Raw genomic sequence first — 22,076 nt, 5'->3', positions numbered from 1 at the left:
TTTGAGGTCCCCACCCCGACCCTGATTATGTATATATATTATTTATATTATATATATAAATATATTTAAAAAAATATTTATAATGTAAAATTTTTATTTATTTTAAGTAAATTTATTTTTTAAATAAATACTATTATCTGAAAAAATTATGGGGATTCAGGTCCCTGCGAGGAACCCATCCCCGTCAGGGACCGGGGATGGAGGACAAATTTTATCCCCGGTGAGAATCAGGGATAGGGATAGGGTTAATTTCATAATCGGGGTCGGGGACGGGGAATATGATCCTCGCCCTGTTGCCATTCCTAAATTCATCTCTTATATATCTTATCTTATCTTATATATATATTAAATTTTGCCACCCGTTTAATATATATATATATATTAAATATATATAATATGAATTTAATATATGCCTCTAGTTTCGAGTCGACGGTTCAACCGTTTGGTTTAAAAGAATGGCTTATTTTGACAACAAAAATTACAAGTAAAAAATTATGGAACTGTTCTGGCCACCGGTTTTGGGTTGATAGTTCGAATGTTCGGTTCGAACGGAGGACCCATTTTGACAACAAAAATTACAAGAAAAAATTGTGTGTGAGGTCTATTAAGCAGTACCATACGTGTTATGTCATTCGAGTGTGTGACTCATATGACTCGAAAAGGAAACTGTTTTGGCCACCGTTTTTTTTTGTCGACGGTTCAACCATCCGGCTCGAACGGGTCAATGGTTCGACTGCTTGGTTCAATGGGTCATTAACCAATTCAATGGTTTTTTGACAGGGACCGGAATTGGGGTAAAATGAAACCGGTTGCCTAGACGGTTTCCAATTAAACAAAATGGTTGTTCAACCGTATGGTTCGGACGAACGACCCATTTTAACAACAAAAATTATAGGAAAAAATTGAGTGTGTGAAGTCAATTAAGCAATATCATACATGTTATGTCATTCGAGTCTGTGACTCATACGACTCGAAAACGGAACTTTTTTGGCCACCGGTTTTGGGGTCAACAGTTCAACCACCTGGTTCGAATGAACGGCATGTTCTGACAAAAAAAAATAAAAAATAAATAAATAATGGCCAAAAATGATTGAATGGGTCAACAGGTTGATGGTTTGACCGCTCGGGTCAATGGTTCATTGACCGACTCAACGGTTTTTTGCCAGGGATCGGGATTGGGATAAAATGGAACCAGTTGCCTGGACGGTTCCCAATAAAAAATGGTAGAAAACCATTGAACAGGTCAATAGGTCGATAGTTCAACCACCCGGGTCAATGGGTCGTAGATCGGTTCAACGGTTTTTGTCGCGGGATTGAGATTGGGGTAAAACGGAACCGGTTGCCTGGATGGTTCCTAGGCCAAAATATCCGTCCATTTGGGTCCATGGAGGTTCAAAAACCATGGTTTTTTATGCTTTTGGATTTTCACTATTCAAAGGTTTCTTCTACTGTTGTCTTTATTCGAGTATGTGTGGTATGTTCTTTTATTTTTCTTTTTTTTTTCATTTTCTTCTTTTGTTTTGTTTTGTTTTGTTTTTTTTTTTGCATTTGGTCTTCTTCTTCAAGATCCTCCAAAATGGGGGTTTACCATCATTTTATTTATTCCCTTATGTTTAGCTCCGTCTCAAAGCGGAAATTTGAACTCAATTTTTTGATTTTTTTCATTGGTTTTTTCTAGTTTGGTGGCTTTACCACTATTTTTTTTATGTGTTTAAGATCATTTTGGATTTATCTTTTAAGGTTTTGAAATCTCTTGCAATATCCACCATTCCCATGACTATAACTACAAAGTTATTTCGTCTAATTATTAATTAGCATAGAAAAAACAACCCAGAAAATGGAACTGTTATGGTCATCGGTTTTAGAACGGATGACCCGTTCTGACAACAAAAATAAAAAAATAAAAAAGTAAAAGTAATTAAAAAATAAAAAATTGCCTAAAATCGTTGATCAAGTTGACAACCTGGGTCAACGGGTCATTGACTGATTCAACGATTTTTGACTAGAGACCGAGTTTGGGGTAAAACAAAACTAGTTGCCTGGATGAAGTTGAACGAGTACAACACATAATCATATTCTTTTAAATGAGATGTTTTGTTAAAATAATATTTAAATGATATTTTTTTAAACCTTTATATGAATTTTACGATGTGAATGTCTTTTTTGATATAGCCAATAACAATATTACAATTCCATTCCATTTTGTGTATTAAAAAAAAACTCCATTCCATTTCGCATAGGCACTCCGCTGGTCCCTCTTTACACGCGAACCGGATTTCGGACGTTTGTATGACGCAACGCCACTTTGTATTAATCGAAGTTAAATGATTTAATCCAACGATTAAAAGTTTAAAACCCTTTCAAAACCCTTGGGACAAGGGGGAAGAACCAGAAGGGAGAAGGGAGAGATGGAAAGGAAGCACGGAGCAGATGAGTTACTCAACACTCTAGGAGACTTCACGAGCAAAGAGAACTGGGACAAATTCTTCAGTATCAGAGGGAGTGATGACTCCTTCGAGTGGTACGCCGAGTGGCCATGTCTCCGGTATCCTCTCATTTCGGAGCTCTCCAGCTTCGACGCCCAAACACAAGATGTTGCCGGAACTCCATCGGCGGCGACTGCAGCATCTTCGCTGCAGATATTGGTTCCCGGGTGTGGCAACTCTCGGCTTTCGGAACACTTATATGATGCCGGGTTCCGTGGCATCACCAACATTGATTTCTCGAAAGTTGTCATCTCCGACATGTTGCGTCGTAATGTTCGGTCTCGGCCCGATATGCGGTGGCGCGTCACGGACATGACCCAGATGCAGGTTCCTTTGCAAACCATACAATCCAGCTATTTTCTGGTTTCCCTTTATTTGTTTGCCATTTCATTTTATCTCTTTTAGTTTTTGGGTGGTGAAGAACCTTAGCGTGGTCTGTAAGGGTAAGGTCAATTTGGGTACAGACTTATTGGTTCCTCTTTGGAATTCGGAGTCCAATTGTGAGTTTGAGTGCAGCTAAGGTGCTGTTGCTCATTTGTCCAGGTTCTTGGGTCCAAGCTGCGTAATGAGTTGCAATTGCATGACCAGATAAAATCTGTTATTGAATTAGGCTTGTATAAGAAGTTCTTTAAGAAAATATTAATGCTACTTCTTAGGTTTTTTTTTGTCTATTCGAAATTTATGCAAGCTATAGATGGAGTATCCGGAAAAGGGATGCCAATGGCTGTCTCAACTTGGTGAGAAGTGCAAGGGCCTCTAGTGTCCAGTAGTGAACTTTTCTGGGCTGTATTGTAACAATGGCTATGTTTTTGGGATCAATATTCTGGCTTTGTTTAGCCCTACTGTGTTGAGGAGGAGTAGGATCCTATGGAGATGTACATGAACAACAGTGGTCTGGACGGGTTCGGAAAAAAGAAATACTAGAATCTTTGGGGAGAAAGGAGAGGAGACGGTGAATAGAGACCATTGCCCTTAGAATTGCTCACTTCATTGGGTTAAGACCTTGAAACTCTTCTCGGATTTCAAGGTGAACTTTTTTAGGAGTTGGTTGGCTATAGCTAACTCTTCCTCCAGGAAACAAAAAATATTAGAGGTTTGGCCACCTCCAGGAGAAGGATGGTTGAAACTGAATATGGTAGCGGTGTGGATAGCCTAGGTCCCTCAGGAATTTTTTGGAATACTTAGAGATGAGGGTGGTGCTATTTGTGCCTTGTTGTCAGGCCCAATTGAGCAGGTGATTCAGCAGGAGCAGATTTCCTAGCAACACTCTTTGGGATTGAGAAAGCTAAGGAAATGGGAGTTGGTAGGCTGATCATTGAAGGTGCATTGATTTAAAAGGCACGCCTAAGGCGCTCAAGTGAGGTGCATTTTAAGGTATGTGCCTTGCCGAGGCCCCAAGGTCAACACTTTCAAAAGGTGTGCTCCTGGTGCGCCTTGCGCTTCAGCCCATGCGTGTTTCTTTTTTTTTTTATTTTATTTTTTGTGCTTTTTGTTCTTTTTTGAACCTAGCGGCTGGGCTAGGGGCTCCGCCCCTAGGACCCTGGCCAAGCCCCCTTGAGGCAAGCCCAAACAAGTCCATGTTAGGATCTCAAATTCTTAATCATTACACAAAAAAATTATTTTATAATTTTAATTGCCTTTTAAGAAGATATTTTATTAAAATGAATGAATCAACAACATTAGCAAATAGGGGGTTGTACTCCCCTTGGGTGCAAATTGCCCCTTGCGTTTTTTTTTGCACATTGTACTTTTAAAACACTGTGAAGGTGGCTTGAAGATTGTAGTGGGTTGGCTGAAAAAAGGTGTAGGGGTGACTTGGCAGTTGAGAAATGAGTTCCAGCACTTTAAATGGCTTTCAGAAGATATGAATGTTCAAATTAGATGGATAAGAAGATCAGCTAATGGCTTGCAGACAGTCTTGCTAAGCAGGGGTGTTCAGAGACAGCAGTTGTTTTGGGCACTTGTAATTCAGTTGGGGGGTTGATTCTGTAAAGGGTTTGCCTTTTCTCACTTTTTGTTGTATTCTGTTGTTTGTTATCCTTAATAAAATTCAGTTTTTGTGTTGCTGATAAAAAAGACACCCCTTGTAGTTTTACGTATTTACTGAAACATACCCTACAGTTTGCATATAACTAAATCGCTCCCTATAGTTTGCAACTGCTTTACTGAATTGACTTTCTATAAAAAATGATTGGATTTCCATCTGGTAATGGTTAGATGGCTGATGGTCTCATAAAAGGAGTGGAAAATGTGAAAAAGGCATGGGTTCAGGATTTTTTTATTCCAAAAATACCCCTAGCAAATTCTCATATCACATTGTTAGTGGAATTTTTTAGTATAATTTCTCACATAACATAATTCACCCAATTAGACTAATAATTGGGTTTTTTTTTGTTATTTGGGTAAGCCCCATTTAGGAAATCACATAAATATTCCCTTAATTACATCTCTGCTAGGGGCAGAGAAAACCTTTTGATTCTGATTCAGAAGTACAAACGAATAGACTAAACTAAGTATCATTTTTGTACAGAATTTTCCTTGAAAATTCTGGTATATATTCCCTCTTTGTTTGAGAGAAAACTAACAAATAAATAAATAAACGTTTTATACATAACAAGTAAATAGGTATCATAAATAGTCATGTTTCATCAATAAGGCTGCAAATGGTCTTTAAATTGTAATTATGTGCATTTATCATGGTGTGAGGAATCATAATCAACCAAGTTTCATGAACAAGGTTGTAGATGGTTTTCCCCCTCATAATAGGTTAATAGGTTGTGAGGAACCATAACCAATCAAGTTTCATGAATAAGGCTGTAGATGGTTGTCTCCCTCACATATGATTAAAATGAGACAAGGAGAAGAAAAAAAGGAAATAATAACAACAAAGAAGGAAAGTGTGTGAAAGGAGTAGAAGGAAAGACATAAGTCTAATAAAGGAAGTTGTAGGAGTATCATAATGAAGAGGTGGAGGAGGAATACTGCAACCCCTACATTCTTCTTTCTCCTCTTCTCCCTTTTCTTCCACACCACAATCTTTTCTTCTTCCTCCTTTGGTTTGTCTCTTATTGCTGTAAATTCTATCAGCTGAATAGAATTAGCCAACAAAGAGGCATTAACCCCTTCTCCTTGTAGGAGGGGGGTTTATATAGAGGAGGGAGGTGGTTAAGTAACTTCCCACTCCTCTCTTCTTAGAGTGCGAAGTGCCACCCCACTTAAAAATGGGTTAAGGAGGGAAAATAAAACTCTTCCTTCCTAAGGTGACAAGTGTCCCCCCCACTTAAAGTGGGTAAAGGAGGGAGAAGAAAACTCTCTCCCCTAGGATGACATGTGTCCCCCCACTTCAAGTGGTTAAAGGAGGGAAAATAAATCCTTTTTCCTAGGGTGACATGTGTCCACCCATTTAAAGTGGTTAGAGGAGGCAAAATAACTCTCTCCCCTAGGGTGACATGTGTTCCCCCACTTCAAGTGGTTAAATGAGGAAAAATAGCCTTCTTGTTAGAATAGGACAAGTGGCATCCCCTTATAAATAAATGGGACACCTCACAATTAATTAATTAATGTGGATTTATTTTTTTAGGGCTTGTTGTTCCATTAAATGGGCTTTACTGCAGGCCCATTAAATGCTTATTGCATTACAAACAAGCCCAATTAACTTGAGGCCTGTTGTTCATTAAACTAGACTACAGGCCCCTTTCTTTATTAAAATGTTTCAGCCCACCAATAGGACTGACTGGGCTTATAAGAAAGCCCTTTTTCTTCTTTATTATTATTTTTTTAAGCTGTGTCTGGGAGTATCTTAATAACCTGTTCCCAATCCAACAAACTCAAGGACTTAACACACGTGTACTCCAAGTTCTTCAGACCAAGGGTTTTGTTTCTAAAATGTTGATGTGAGAACTACTAGGGGTATTTTTGAAATAAGAAACCCTGAACCCATGCCCTTTCACATTTCCACTTGTTTTAAAAGGTCATTTGACCATTTCTATATGAAATATAAATAGTTCCTTATAGAAGGTCAAATAAGTTAAGGGGTTGCACACTATATGGATGTTTTAATAATATGCAAACTAGAGGATAGGTTTTAGTAAATACGTGAAACTATAGGGGGTGTCTAAGTAAATGAACCTAAAATAGAAGATTATTAAAAGAAAAAAAAAGTGGATGTGTACAAGGAATATACAGGCTTTGTGGCCCAAGTGCCTTACATAGAGCACCCATAAATTCCATTAACACTACAGTAGGAAGGAGCTAAAGGACATAAAAAATCAGAGAAACAGAGTAAAAACATAAAACAGAAGACTGAAAACAGCACTTGTCATGGATGATCCCTAATTTCTGGTCTTTCCCCTCTAGTGTTACCTCCTTGAAAAGTAGGCTTAATTCTTTGGATTCATTTAAAAAGTGTTTTTTTGGCACTTTTACCTCTATCTTTTCAAATTTGTATTTATCCCTTGTTTATAACTTACTTGAATAAGTACTACTGCTTTAGTAATGGTGAAAAGAAGATAAATATAATGGTGATCCCAATATCATAAAAATCAGGAACAATGATGTTAATATTATTCCAGAATTTGTAATTTCAACCTTGCTATTATTATCACTGTCTTCATCATTATTGCCATAATCAGGTATCAACCCTCAAGTAGGACAGTGGTTTCAACTTTTAGGCTGTGTTTGGTTTGAAGGAAAAAGTAGGGAAAGGAAGGGAAAGGCAGGGAAAACTATACAAGGTTTGTAAAGGTTTCCCTACATTTCCCTAACTTTTCCTTCAAACCAAACATAGCCTTAAGGAAAGTTTTATTTTAGTATTGCAGTCTAGGATACCCCCTGCCAAACACACAAAAACAACAACAACAACGAAAAAAAAGAAGACCTCTTGCTTTATTAAACACTTAAACTTGATTTTAATTAGAATTAGGTGATATATCCTACTTGGCGAAGGGCAAATGTGAATGGCTCTATTTTTAGCTTAGGCTCATTATACAATGGTTGCTTTCTTGCAAGTCATACTCTTTTCCCTTACAGGGACTTGTGTCTTTCTAGGCAATTAGCTAGTTATTTATTTTTTGGAAGATCTGATCTCCTTTTTTCTTTTTATTTGATCAGTAAGTAAATTCCTTTAATTAATTATAAGTTACTCTGAAAGTATAAAGCAAATCATCTTTAAATGACCCAGGTTACAACATATTACAAAGTTGCCCAAAATAAATTCGGTCTATCAGCTGCTTTGCTAGAGTATCTGCCAAGCTATTTGCTTCCCTTTTAACCAACTAAAACTGGAATTGATTTTTTTTTTTTTGCAAGTAGGTTAATTTGTCTGAAGATCTCCTTTTTTCATCTCTTCTTCCTTGGACGGTGTACCAGTGTGGTGAAAGTGGTTTCAAGGTTTCTATCATTACACACTGATTGACAAATACAGAATTTGCCATCTGGATGTCTCAAGAAGTTTTTGTTTTCAATAGTGATATTTAGCAGTTCATTCTTTTCATGTAGAACTGTATATCTATTATCTATTTCATTTATGCCAAATGATTCATAGTTGGATAAGTGCTGTAGCTTTTTTGTACTTATGACTTCTTCTGTTTTCCTATCTTCCAATAGATAAAGAATGGGCAGATAGATTAGTATAGTAAGAGAAAAGGTGAGCTAGCTTCTAACATGCTTAGTTGTGAAGAAAAGGGTGGTTTATAGGTTCCTGCATTTCCCCGTCTTTTCTTAATGTCTAATGTCATGCTTTTGTTCTATACCTTTTTTGAATAGTGTTTCTGTGTACAATATCTTTTTTTCTCTCACCACTTTTACTGTACCAGTTCTTAGATGGGAGTTTTGATGCTGTTCTTGATAAAGGAGGCTTGGATGCTCTAATGGAGCCGGAGCTTGGGACTAAGCTCGGGAGTCGATATTTATCAGAGGTCCCTTGGACTTGAATCTTGAGTATATGCATTTATCTTATTGATAAAAAAAAAAGTATATGCATTTATCTTTTTCATGTTCTCATAAAATGAATTCAAGACCTTACAGTGTCTACAATTATTTCTGTTGGATTCATATGGTGGACTACACTTTTGCCAGGTGAAGAGAGTTTTGAAATCAGGAGGGAAGTTTGTTTGTCTCACCTTGGCAGAATCTCATGTTTTAGGTATTGTTTTGCCTCCTTTATTTGAACCATGGAACTCAACATCATCTGTATGTTGTTTGTCTCACCTCACTTTGGTAGAATCTCATGTTTTAGGTATTGTTTCCCTCCTTTACTTGAACCATGGGACTCAACATAATCTATATTTTATGTACAATGCCTATCGTTTTTCAGCAATCTTATGTTAGGAACATAGTTTTCAAGGCGCCAAGGCGAGGCTAGGCGACCATGGGACGCCCAGGTGCCTAGGTGGGTGCCTAGCCCTCGCCTAGGCGATGGAATTTAAAACTAAGGCTTGCCGATGATTTCTACCTCTTTTGAACTAGTTTTTATTGGTTTTATGAGTTGCAACTTACAAGTTAAAAGTTAGAACTTGAAAGAACTGAAGGGGGTAGAGCTCCTATTTTAGATCAACAATACATAGGGAACAAATACTAAAATAAAAGAAGAAAATGAAAAAGAAAAGTAGGGGGCAGAGCCCTTGTTCTAGACCCAGCAAATCTTGTGAAAAATTATTAAAACAAAAGAAGAAATATGACGAAGAAAAGAAGGGATGGAGCCCCTGTTTCAGAAACCAATGATGAGGACAAAAAAAAGATGAAAAAAATGGAAGAAATTAAGAACAAAAGAAGGGGGCGGAGCCCCTGTTCTAGACCCAGAAAAGCTGGTGAAAAATACAAAATGGGGCGTAACCACTGTTAATCAGGAAACTGATTAACTCACCTTGACTTTAGAGTACTGTATGGGAATGATGGAGGCTGTTGTTCTCTCATCTTCCTCGGTTCGATACTTCGATTCTATTGTCAATGTGAAAGTATGAAACCCTCGAAGATTAACCTTTTTTTTACTTTCCTCAAAACAAAAGCATGATAACATTGCAATAGGTTCTATTATAAAAACTAAAACAACCAATAAAATATTATATATTTTATATTTTTTTATTTAATAAATATTTATATAATATATATTTGCTTCAGCCCACTAAGCATGTGCCTAACATAGTTGGCGTTTGGGCGAGGCGTTCTTTGAAAAGCGCCTAGTCGCCTAGGCGACGCCTCACCTTGACAGCTATGATTAGGAAATAATGAACTATAGTTATCTTGTTTCTGATGAAGATAGTATACAAATGAAACAGTATCCTTTCGATTTCTTTTGGTGCCTGCGCCTAGTATACCTAGGGTCAATTGCTTTGTGATTAAGTGAAGATGGATGGGTTATGACCTTTTATGTTACTTCACAGGTTTGCTTTTCTCCAAGTTCAGATTTGGGTGGAAGGCAAATCTTCATGCTATACCACTTGAACAACCTAGCAAGTGTAGCTTTCGGACCTTCATGGTGGTTTTTGAGAAAGAAAAATCTACTAACTCTTATCAGATTATATCATCATTTGATCATTCTTCTCTTGATTGTAATGAGAATCAGGTAGTAAAATTCTCCTTGTTGCTTTAGATAGATTTCCTTTTGACAGTCGATTCATAGAATTTCTTTAACATACATCCCTATGAGGGCTGTTTGAAGCACTTGAGTCATTAATTGCAGAGTCGAGGGCTGTTTGAAACACTTGAGGAAGAGAACAAATTGCGAAGTGAATGCTCCAATGGTGTTGATGTTCTGTACACTCTTGAAGATCTGCAGCTAGGAGCTAAAGGAGATTTGAAGGAACTTCTCCCAGGTCGCAGAATCCAGCTTACTTTGGGTGAAGTGGGAAATTCTCATTTCAGTTATAAAGCTGTGCTTTTGGATGCTAAACAACAGTATGATCCATTCTTATATCACTGTGGTGTTTTTCTTGTGCCTAAGGTCAGTATGCTTTATTTTTCCCTATCTTTATTGAACGTCCCTTTTGCTTTTCTGCACGAACCATGCAGTCCAACAATCTGATCCATTCTTGTATGACTCTGATCTTGATATGGTTTTGAAGCTTCAGTTTGGAAGTATTATCTTCAATTGCTTGGGGCAAGGATGTATGGATTCCTAGAACTTTTTTTTTGATCAGTACATTTCTAGAATAAAATTAAGCTAGATTTCACCTTGTTATTCTTTGTCGTTGATTATTATATTTCTTGGGAAGATGGATGGGAAGACAGACCCCCCATTCCAGAACGCGTTGGATTGTCCTGACTACTCCCATCAAAGTTCATCTTTAGTGAGCCTTCAGGCGGTCGAGTCCATCTTGTAACTGCCTTGGTCTTCCTAGACGAGCACCTTGCTACTGTTGACCAATTTCTCCATATATCTGAATAGGAGAAATGATGGAATAATTCTAAGGTCTTTAACCAATGAATTACCCTATTCAACACACACTCCTTTACATCTTGGCTACTCTTCTCTTTCTCTTTGAAAATTCTGGTGTTCCTTTCTTCCCAGATTGTCCATAGCAAGGCTGCTCTAGCACATCTCCACATAATTCTCTGTCTTTTTTTTGGGCCAACTGAAGGTAGAAAGGTTAAAGATCATGCACACTTCTGCTGGCATGTTCCACCTGCACCCAACCGACAAAAAAAGCCAATCCCATTATTCTGCAGAAAAAAGGACAAGACATCAATATGGGTGAAATACAAAGGAAAGGTCTTCTCTTTTGTAGGTTTATCTAAAGTGTTCACTTTCCCATGATACACTTCCCAACAAAAAGCCATTATCTTTTAGGGGGAACTGGCCTGCACCAAATTTTGCTTTGAAGGGAAAATTGACAAAGGGACTTAAGAAAAGAAGCATAAGTGAAGGTCCATTTGGGCCTGGGAACCCAAATCTTGTTGTCTGGCTTAGAAGGATCTAAAACAAAGCAAATCAGAGAGAGAATCAATTTCCTCATCCCTTAACCCCTTGCGAAAGCCAAAATCCCAATTTGGAGCCAAGGGAGTTCCCTTAAGTGAGAGAAGGTTTGAAATAAGCTCATTCTTATACAAAGAGATAGAGAAAAGTGAGGGGAAAAGTTCATTCCTGACATACCTGAGAAACTGAGGAAGAACACTGTGAATGGTTTTTCAAGGTGTAAGTAGCCCACCTTGATACACTAACATCCCACCCATTCTCTGAATTGCCATGAATGCTTCTGACCACTTCATGCCATAACCTCTCTCTCCAAAGGCTACTGTCATAACCACTTCCCCACTATGCTAGATTTTTCTGAATCACCTTTCCTGAAGTAAAAAAACTGCAGGAATAGAAGGGAAAGCATTTAAAGAAAAGGGGAATGAAACAGAGAAGGGGGAATTGCTCTGCTGGATAGAAGCTAAAGGACAACGCCTCAGAACTTTAACCGACAAAATCACATACCAAAAATACATATACAAACAGCATTATGTCCTACTGGGATTTTTAAATTTTAAATACTAAAAATTCTTCAAAATTTTAAATACAAAGTCAGAAGTACTCTGATTGTGTATATTTTTATTGTGGCTTGAAGTCATCATCCTCAAATTGGTTATCTATCTTATGGCCATCTGCTTGAGATATGTAACTCAACTATTAATTGCAGAACCGGGCTCATGAATGGCTCTTCTCTTCCGAAGAAGGACAATGGGTGGTAGTTGAAAGCTCAAAATCTGCTCGTCTTATCATGGTATCTCTTATACAGCTGAACTATAAGATATGCTCTGAAGTTTCTCTGTTATGATATTATGCATTGCAGCACTTGAGTAACTTTTCTAATTTTTAATCAAGGTTTTGTTAGATGCCAGGCACTCTAATGCCAGCATGGATGATATCCAGGTGATGTTTTTCTTCTGCATAAAAGCACAAATCTTGTATCTACTGCCATTATTATAGAGACTATTCTGATTTGTTGAGCTTAACTTTTTGTTCAGAAGGATCTATCTCCACTGATTAAAATCTTGGCACCTAGAACACAAGACAATGGAGCTCAAATTCCGTAAATTTACTTTTCCTCTGTAGTTTTTGTTTCTCTGCCTTTCCTTCCATTCCCCCATGATTGGTCATATTAGATGTTTCATGAATATTTCAAAATAGTGAGTTTGTATCTTGCACCTTTTAGCTACTAAAATATCTGTATGCCAAAAGTTAGCGGCATCTCTCATTCTCCTCTATTTGACATATATACAGTACCGTGTATATATGATTAAACAATAATAAAAGGTATAAGCCTATCCTATTAAAGTTTTTGTGAGAGGTAGCACCTTGTGCCTCTCCATGGGAAGCTTGTAATGCCTGTTCTCATTGAGATTCAATAAATACTTTGTTTACTTATCTAAAAAAAAAGAATAAGCTGTGATCATTCTCAACACTCCCACTCAAGCTGGGCATATATGTCTATTGTGCTCCAAACTACTAGCCTTGTACAAGAGGCATACTACAAACTACTCCTAACTTTTCAAGTAGTGAGCACAACCACAATGGTTCTAAAAGACCATGTGTCATAGCCAATGATTAAAGTATCAGTATTGGGTATCATATCTGACAACTTGGATACGGATATGCTTGGGAAACGCATGGATACACATGAAAAATATGGAAACGCTTGGATACAGTAGGAAAATGCATACAAATTCCATAAATATTATTAACAATAAGTTTAATATTAAAATAACTATAGATACATAGGAATGGTATATATGAAAAAATATATTACAATTAATACAACGTGATGCATAGATATTATGTAATTTTATTGATAATGCATCAATCAAGAGTCCAAGGCACAAATTATATGGAGTTTTACAAATTAATACATGTAAAAATTCATTATTACTTTATTTTCTATTAAAGCCCAAGGCACAAAACATATGCAACTATTACATTTGAATTATTATATCTATTTTTTTTCTATTTTACTATTTTTAATTTTTAACATTAACAAAAAATCAACTCAAAAATTAATTCTCAAATGTTTGGTAAACAATATTTTCATTTTTGTAAACAATAAATATGTTATTATAAAATGTAAATTAAATTATCAATTAATAATTTATAAAAACAAATAATCTTAACTTAAAATATATCAAACCTATTAAAATTTTGAAGATGCATATGATATGAAAGTTCATAAATTTTAATTACTAAAATAATTATTCCATTATTAATATTTTTATTTTTATAGATTTTATAAAATAAAAAAATATTTTTCTATATAAATGTAGATTAGTGGTTTTGACAGATTCAATTTATATTATATTCTCAAATACTTTGTAAATAATATTTTTATTTTTGTAAATAATAAATACAATGTTATTTAATGCAAATTAAAATATTTATTAATAATTTATAAACATATCATGTGCCAATTTATAACATTTAATTATTAAAATAATTATTTTATTATTAATGTTTTTATTTGTATAAATTTCAAGTTAAAAATCATTTTTTGATATACGTGGATTTGATAAATTATTTATTATATTGATTTGTAAAATACTAATTTTAAATATTTTTTCTTTTAGTTTGTAATTGGAGTTATTGAATATAAGTGTATGTTACATGTTTAGATTGCATATTTGCATGTAGACATTAATGTTAATAAATATTAATTTATTTCTATCATTGACATGAAGTAAAAGATGGCTTAATGGTTTAGGAGCATGTTCTTGTAGGTGATGCCGTGTTGGACAACCAGTGTTCAAATCACGCGAGGTGCTTATTTTTTATAATGATTCACTGTTACCTTTGTTGTTAAAGTCTGGTTCGATACGCTTTCATATCGGACCGCATAGGCCGATACTATACGATACGTGCTGATACGGTGGCGTATCGGACCGATACGCACGAGTAGAAGGATACGCCTCTAGTTGTAGCGTATACTGTATCGGTTTGGTTCGACACCGATACGATACACAGTACGCCCTGTATTGGGCGTATCGTGTCGATATTTTAATCCTTGGTCATAGTCTTGTACCATGCCTTAACACTAGAATGTGCAACAACAAACTGTTCATTACTCTTCCAAGAGACAATATTACCTCCAACAAAAGTACAAATCTCAGAAATAGATCTCCTTTTATCTAATGATCTTGCCCAATCCTGTAAAGACCTTCACTTTCATCTTATCATGCTTAGAATATACAAGGAGGCAACCCTTCAAGTAGACAGGAACCCTGTGAGCAGTGGCACGAGGGGAGTGCATATATTAGCTGACAACACTTACTGAGTATGTGATGCTTTATATACATGTATGTATGTATGGAAGCCTTCCAACTAGCCTTCGATACATTCTGTGATCCTGAAGAGGCTCCTGCTCAATGGCACTAGTATTGAGATTTGGGTAAATAGGAGTATCTATAGGTTTCACTCATAACTAACTTGTGTCCTGAAGAAGTTTGGAATATACTTCCTTTGAGAAATATATATACCATGTTGAGATTGAGCTACCTCTATCCCTAGAAAACATCTAATTTCCTCAAGATCCTTGATCTCAAATTTTGCCCTTACTTCTTTTTATTGACAGTTTCCATGCATCATTACCTGTGAGTGCAATATAATGTACATAGACTATAAGAATGGTAGTTAGCTCTCTCTTCCTCTTGACAAACAATGTGCAAATAGACTGGGATTAAACAAATCCCTTGCATTCACAAAATGATCAAACCAAGCACAAAGAGATTGTTTTAGCTCATTTAAAGATTCCTTGAGCTTACACACTCTCCCCCTCAATACATCAATGTGAAAACCAGGTGGTAGTGCGATATAAACTTTGTGTAGTTCACCATTTAGGATTCACATTGAGGCAATAAAGTAGCCAAGAGTAATGAGAGGCAAATAACAACAACACTTTGACCAAGGTCATCTTTGCTATAGGGGAGGTCTCCTTGTAGTCTATGCTACAAGTTAGAGTGTAGAGCATGGCAACCTGCCTTGCCTTGTATCTTTCTAGGATTTCATTGCTTTGTACTTGCATGCTCTTTTTTTATCATTAACTTTAAATCTCTCTTTGATTTTTGAAAAAGAATAAATCATATACAAACATGTCACGTGACCCATACAAAAGTAGGCTTGGCCTCCCCGCCCAACATAACTATTATCATTACGTTTGTGCCCAAAACAACCGATTGTCTTTCACCCATTGCTTAGCTTATGCATCAGCCAGGCTGTTGGCTGACCTTGGCACCCAAACAAAGCTAGCTTCCAACTCTGACGCTAGTTGTTGTATCTCCTTCAAAACATGTCTATACTCTATACTGCTATAGTCCTTGGCTGTTGCCTTTTATCCATCACACCACTATTTTTGAATGATTGAGTCCTCTTCCACTATCACATTTTTATACCCCATGGACTTGTGCAAACACAATCCATATAGCGATGTTATCAATTCAACTCTAAGGGAGTCTTCATAATTGACTACCACATTTTTATACCCCACGGTCCTGAGTACTTTTTTCTCTTTTGATTGGTAACTGTTACTCTTTATCTATTTTCTAAAGAGAATAATATATATTTCTACAGCATGCCTAGCATCCCTTGACATAGGCTGGGAAACAACCTGATGCAGTTACATAGCACATGACATAGATACCCAAAAAATTGTTCCCTATTGATCGTTGTTTGACTAAAGTATTAGTTAATCTATTTGCCATCCTTTTCACCCACATAAAGGTTTTTTCCAGCCCCCTTGCTAATCTTTTGATTTCCCTTAAAGTTTGTCTATAGACCCTAACTTTTTGAGTGTTGTTTTTCAATCAGCTGACAAGATGCTTGGCTAGTCTCATGCCATGCTGATATTTCTGTACTTAATGAGTCTCCAACTCTAATTGGTCTTGAATAGAATGCTAATGTAATACCATTATTATCTCTAAACACCCCCAATCCCTGAAGGCCTTGGATTGTCAAGGGAGCTTTCATGAAAGTTTAGTTTGACTGTATTATAATCTGGTGGGACCCATCTCTAAGCTGCTTGAAGATGCTGCTGTCACATTCCAGCCACAATATCATCCACTAAGAATGAAAGTTCAAAGTGTTGATATGATATGCTCTGTATCAGGTGCATTACAGCGTATTGATGGGTCACCAAAACGCCATATTTTGAGATTTCACATGCTTTATTTGTTTATCATGATAAAGCATGATAAGGCGTGTCTACTGACAAGCTGAATAAAAAAAGGACTTGTCTACTGACAAGAGATCAGAAAAAAAGAGTTTCAGTAGAATGGATCTCTCGATATGTAAATTTCATTCTGCTCACATGTTTCATTCATAAAAAAAACTCTTGATACGCAAATTTTGTATATCAAAAGTATCAATTCAATACTTCTTAAGTGATTTAATGGATAAAGTAAAAGAAGAAGAGAGAGGAAGAAGAAAGAAAGAAGAGAAATGGATGAGAGGCTAAAACTTGGGGCTGATGCCAACCTCCTTAGGCTTTGATTTTTTATAAAGAATGAAATTACAAAAAACGTCCCTGATTAGTGAATGGCAAATAAACCCCTCTAGAAACACCTGAATATCTCAACAAAAATTTTTGCATGCTTTTGTCAAACTTCCTTTTAATTTTCTTGGTTTAGCATTCAGAGGCAACCATCTAACAAAAGAATTTGCAAGTTTACTTAGTTTACACACTTCTCCATGTTAAGCACTCAAATTTGTTTTTATGGACTCCAAGAAAACTCTTACTAAATGTTATTTTTCCCATGATGGCACTATATAATTTTAGTGATTTAATGGTACTTCTTCTCATTTTTGGGTTTCTATGTGCAGTTTCATGATGGCCAATGATGGTGTCAAGCAACGGCACATTGTTCAACAGGTTCAGTAATCAAAGATACTACTTTTGTTTTCAACTGCTGACATTGACGTTATGGCTGTCCATGAAACTTGATCACTTTTCTAGTTCTTCACTTACTAGCCTTTTATGCCATATAGGTCACATCCACCCTAACTGGACCAATAGTTGTTGAAGATGTAATTTATGAAAATGGTGATGGTGATGGAAATGGCCCCATTGCATCAAAACATTCAGTGTTTCGTCGTCTTACCTTCCAAAGAAGCCTGGGTTTAGTGCAATCTGAAGCTTTGATAACAAGAGGACACTCCCAGAAAATTCCAGCTGAAGCAGAGAGGAAGAAAGTCAGCTCATCCAAATCTCGGAAAAAAGGGAGCCTGAGAAAAAATGATTGCCGTATGTCATTAATTGATGGTAACTAGTTCACTCCTTATTACCATTTTATGTTTTAAGGCATTGCTGCACAAAGGTGTGATTCTTTTCTCTTTTCCTACATGAAGGTGTAAACTTCTCTCTTTCTTTCTCTCCCCCCTCACTCTCACATCCTAGCTGGCTCTGTCTCTCTCTCTCTCTCTCTCTCTCTCTCTCTCTCTCTCTTTTGTTCTTCTATTTATTTATTTATTTTTTGATAACTTTTGTTCTTTTATTTTGGGAAGTGCAACTTAGGATAATTTAGGATTTTGGAGAAATTTTGGGGGGGGGGATTTCATTGGTTTTGATGCGACTTTTATGAATTTTGGACGAATTGGTTTCATATTTTGTGGATTCTGAAATGACTTCTACAATTTGATTTTCTGAAGTTCACATCTTCATTAATATCTTTTGTTGTAGGAAACCCAGGAAATTCCAGAACTGGAGGGTTTTTAGAAATAATGAGGTTGAATATTTGATGGTGTATTCTAGGAGTTATTATTGTTGCAAGGAGCGATACCATGTTTCTACTTGGGACAAATGAATCTTGAATTGGAAAGGACTCCAAAGTGGTGGTAGAGTGGATGGAAGCTAGGTAAGGCCTGTAAGATGTAGACAATTGGTTAGGGAGGTGATATCTCTTGCCTCTAGGCTGAGGCTGAGCACTTGGGTAAGAAGATTTGAACCAGGGACCAGGTCCTTTGGGCACAGGTTAATGGTATATGTTTATGTTTACTGGATTCAGGGCTTAGTTTCTCCTCGATGAGGGAGTGTATGTCTGTATCCAACCTTTTACCTCATTTGATAAATGCTATCTAATCCAATGTTCTAAAAAGGTGCGTCTCAGGTGTTCTTAGGGACACAAGTGAGCACATTTTAAGGCATTCATCTCACTTCAGTGCAGACACAACCCCTTTCAGGCATGTGCCTTGTCCTAGGGGACCTTTTATAAATTATTTTTGGTTATTTTTTTAGTACATTCTTATGTGTTTTACATGTTTATGATAGTCTATTAACTTCTAAATTACCTTTTATTGGTGCTTGTGCACTAGTAATGGTCTATTAACTTAAAAAAAAAAAAACAAAAATCAAAGAGCTATTGAATACCTGAAGCCCTACTTGTTGTGGATAAGATCTCAGATAGCAAAATTTCAACTAAGGAAGCAACAATGGTAGAACTGATCTTTGATCCCTAAACTTCAAATTGAATGAACTCTGTCCAAAATCATAAAACCAACCCCTTGTATATACAAGCTAAAGGTTCTGGTCGGTAGACTTGGGATTGTTTGGAGTTTACTAGAAGATAGGCAAACACATTGGGAGTTTACATGCTTGAATTGTTGAATGCTTGAAGCACTTTGCTAAACTACTAAACCCCCCATGTGTGTTTTCTTTTACTTTTACTCTGAAATGTTTTCAGGAGAAAGAGAGAGAAAGAGGAAGAAAAGAGAGGAGAGCAGAGCTTAATCATCTCTTTCTCTCTCTCTCTCTATATATATATATCCCTCAATCAATTTATATATGCTGAATATTAAAAGGTGTAGAATTACATGGGTGCCCCTAGTTAGGTGGTTGACCCAAAGAACATAAGAAACATTAAGTATTGTGGCCCATAAAGAAGGCCCACTATAGCTGAAATAAAAACTATTGAATAGATAAACAAAACTAAGGCCCATTTGGCCCAACCTCTCTACACTCACCCTCAAGCTGAGCATAGATGTCAATAATGCCCATTTTGCTTACATAGTGTTGGAACTTTGCCTTAGGAACTCCCTTGGTCAAAATATCTACTAACTTTTCCTCTGAAGAAATGAAAGGAAGACGCATTTCCCCTGGGGCCACTTTCTCATATGAAGTGTTTGTCTACCTCAATGTGCTTAGTTTTATCATGTTGAACCGGTTTATGAGCAATGTTAATAGCGGCCTAATTATCACAATACGACATCAGTGGCCTATCATAAGCAATGCCTATCTCTTCTAGGAGAGATTTAAATCATAACAACTCAGAAACCCCATGGGCAATAGCCCTATACTCTGCCTCAACTGAAGATCGAGCAACCATAGATTGTTTCTTACTCCTCCAGGAAACAATATTTTCAGGTACCATGGTACAATAACCCGATGTGGATCTTCTGTCATCTATACTACTTGCCCAATCAACATTTGTGTAGGCCTGGAACTTCATATGGCCATTCTTGGCAAAGTGTATACCCTTCCCAAGAGTTCCTTTAAGATAACATAGCACCCTTTCTGCTGCAGCCATATGTGTGTCTCTAGGGGCATCCTTCAATTGGCCAACACTCACAACATAAGAAATGTCTGGCCGTGTCATACAAAGGTATTGAAGCTTCTCCAACAATCTTGGAAACACTCACCTGTCAATTAAGAGCTCTTCATCATCAGCCAAGAGCTTATGATTCACATCAATAGGAGTGGAGACTTGTTTGGCACCAAGCTTCCTAGTCTCAATGAGAAGATCCAACACATACTCAGAGTTAAGGAAGAATTTGAGGTCATGAATTTCCTGTGTATCACTACCTATAGCAACAATGTCATCTACATATACAATGAGGAAGATGACTTGAGAAGCTTTTCTCTTCATAAACAGAGTATGGTCAGACTGAGTTTGAGTATAACCAAATCGAATAAGAGCAGTCTGGAATCTATCAAACCAAGCACGAGGGGATTGTTTAAGTCCATAGAGTTTTCTTCAATTTACATACCTTATCTTACATCTCCTTATCATACATTCTAGGTAGAAGGGACATATACACCTCTTCAGTCAAATCACCATTCAAGAAGGCATTATTGACATCAAATTGATAAAGGGGTCAGTCCTAGCTCACTATTAAAGACAAGAAAAATCTCATAGATGTCATCTTAATCTTTATTCTTCTCTAGAAATCTCCCCCAACTGGGCAACATCAATTTTCAGTTGATCAGCAACTTAATTTTCCATACACACTGTGTATGGGCCTAAAAAGAGAAAAGCAAGAAGTGGGAGCTTGCTTTGATACCAAGAAGAAATATAATCCAGCAATAATCCTGATTTTAGAGAAGAAAATAAAGAAGAAAAAGAAGGAAGAAAATGATGTTCAGGAGAGAGAGAAAGAGTATAAAAAGAGAGGAGAGGGGATCTGAATTGCGTCGCTCTCTATCCCAAAATCAATTTTTATATGGTGAATATTAAAGGGTGCAGAATTACATGGGTGCCCCTAGTTAGGTGGCTGAACCAAAGAACATAAGAAACATTAAGTATTCTGGCCCATAAGGAAGACCCACTACGGCTGCAATAAAAATTACTGACTAGATAAACAAAACTAAGGCCCATTCAGCCAACCTCTCTACATTATTTATTTTTTAAAATTTTAAAAACTCATGCCTTGCTTTGTCTGTGCATGTCTTGCCTTGTGCCTTCGGTGTTAGAAGGTCCTTGTGCTTTTCTTTCACCTCCTGGTTTTAAAACACTGATCTAACCCTATAGTGACCAAAACTGCAGAATGTAAAGAGTTTCTGGTTGTCAATGATTGTGGAAGCATATGCAAATGTCTTCCCTGTCATAGAGATAGGGGTTCCTCCTGTTAGGTGACACTCATATATTGACAATTTCAACTTGTATGTCTGACAAAATCATAGATTAATGTAAATCAAGAAGGTTACCTATGAAAGGAAGAAGATGCCAACAATTAATATTATGTTTGGGTCAAATTGAACTGGCGGTGCAAAATTACAAAGACAAATTGGACATAAGGAACAATAGTTATTGCGGAACGGGACCAAATCTTATTAATGGCATATGAAAATGGAACTACCCTTCACCCTCAAGCTTTTCAGGTCATGTGATTTGGTGAATGACAAAGGACAGGCTATATGAATCTTCTTCCAACTGTTGAACTCTATCAAAAGTCATGTTATCAATCAAGTTTTGGCTTTACATCCTTCACATCATTTTTCACTAGCCTGACCATGTACTTTTGGCCTTCCCCTTGCTCTCTTAGAGACTTGTATTTGCGTCAAGTCATTTCTCTAGGTGCAGTTGTTGGCCCCTCTTTACACATTTTTTTTTTTGATCAATAACACTTTCATTAATTCATCAGTAGAAAATTTATAAGTGGAAGACAAACACACTTATCTTCCAAGAGTCACAAAGAACTTCAAGAAAGGAAAGAAGAAAATACAAAGATACAAGGACACTAACATTACAACTTAGCCCAAAACAAGGAATCCCTTTCTGCCCCTTGTTTTGCTAAACCGTCAGCTAGGGAATTAGCTGATCTCTTAATCCAACATGTCTTAACTTCCATCTCCCGCACCAGCCATTTGAATTTCCTCTTCTCATTGTTATACTTCCAAAGATCATTTTGTTCTTTGGTCA

The 22,076-nt window shown here is 36.7% G+C and overlaps 1 protein-coding gene across 4 annotated transcripts in view; it reads left to right on the top strand.

Moving 5' to 3' along the window:
• The first annotated feature begins 2,347 nt into the window (after positions 1-2,347).
• LOC104590319 (S-adenosyl-L-methionine-dependent methyltransferases superfamily protein) overlaps positions 2,348-22,076 on the top strand; it is a 48,301-nt gene continuing 28,572 nt past the window's right edge. Inside the window, exons 1-11 of one of the 4 annotated variants that reach the window (XM_088896782.1) lie at positions 2,348-2,813; positions 7,797-7,874; positions 8,300-8,401; positions 8,562-8,721; positions 9,866-10,047; positions 10,165-10,425; positions 12,104-12,187; positions 12,289-12,336; positions 12,432-12,496; positions 17,266-17,314; positions 17,431-17,704. In XM_088896782.1, the coding sequence (XP_088752908.1) occupies positions 2,409-2,813; positions 7,797-7,874; positions 8,300-8,401; positions 8,562-8,721; positions 9,866-10,047; positions 10,165-10,425; positions 12,104-12,187; positions 12,289-12,336; positions 12,432-12,496; positions 17,266-17,314; positions 17,431-17,704 (1,708 nt within the window). In that variant the 5' untranslated portion in view covers positions 2,348-2,408. The remainder of the gene's footprint in view (positions 2,814-7,796; positions 7,875-8,299; positions 8,402-8,561; positions 8,722-9,865; positions 10,048-10,164; positions 10,426-12,103; positions 12,188-12,288; positions 12,337-12,431; positions 12,497-17,265; positions 17,315-17,430; positions 17,705-22,076) is intronic. The other 3 variants (XM_088896784.1, XM_088896785.1, XM_088896783.1) reach the window with 3 other exon arrangements.

Source organism: Nelumbo nucifera, chromosome 1, assembly GCF_055504915.1.
Source record: "Nelumbo nucifera cultivar China Antique chromosome 1, China Antique-T2T, whole genome shotgun sequence".
Lineage (NCBI taxonomy): Eukaryota > Viridiplantae > Streptophyta > Magnoliopsida > Proteales > Nelumbonaceae > Nelumbo > Nelumbo nucifera.
The sequence above is the reverse complement of the archived record's forward strand: the minus strand, read 5'-3'. Positions and strand labels throughout refer to the sequence as shown.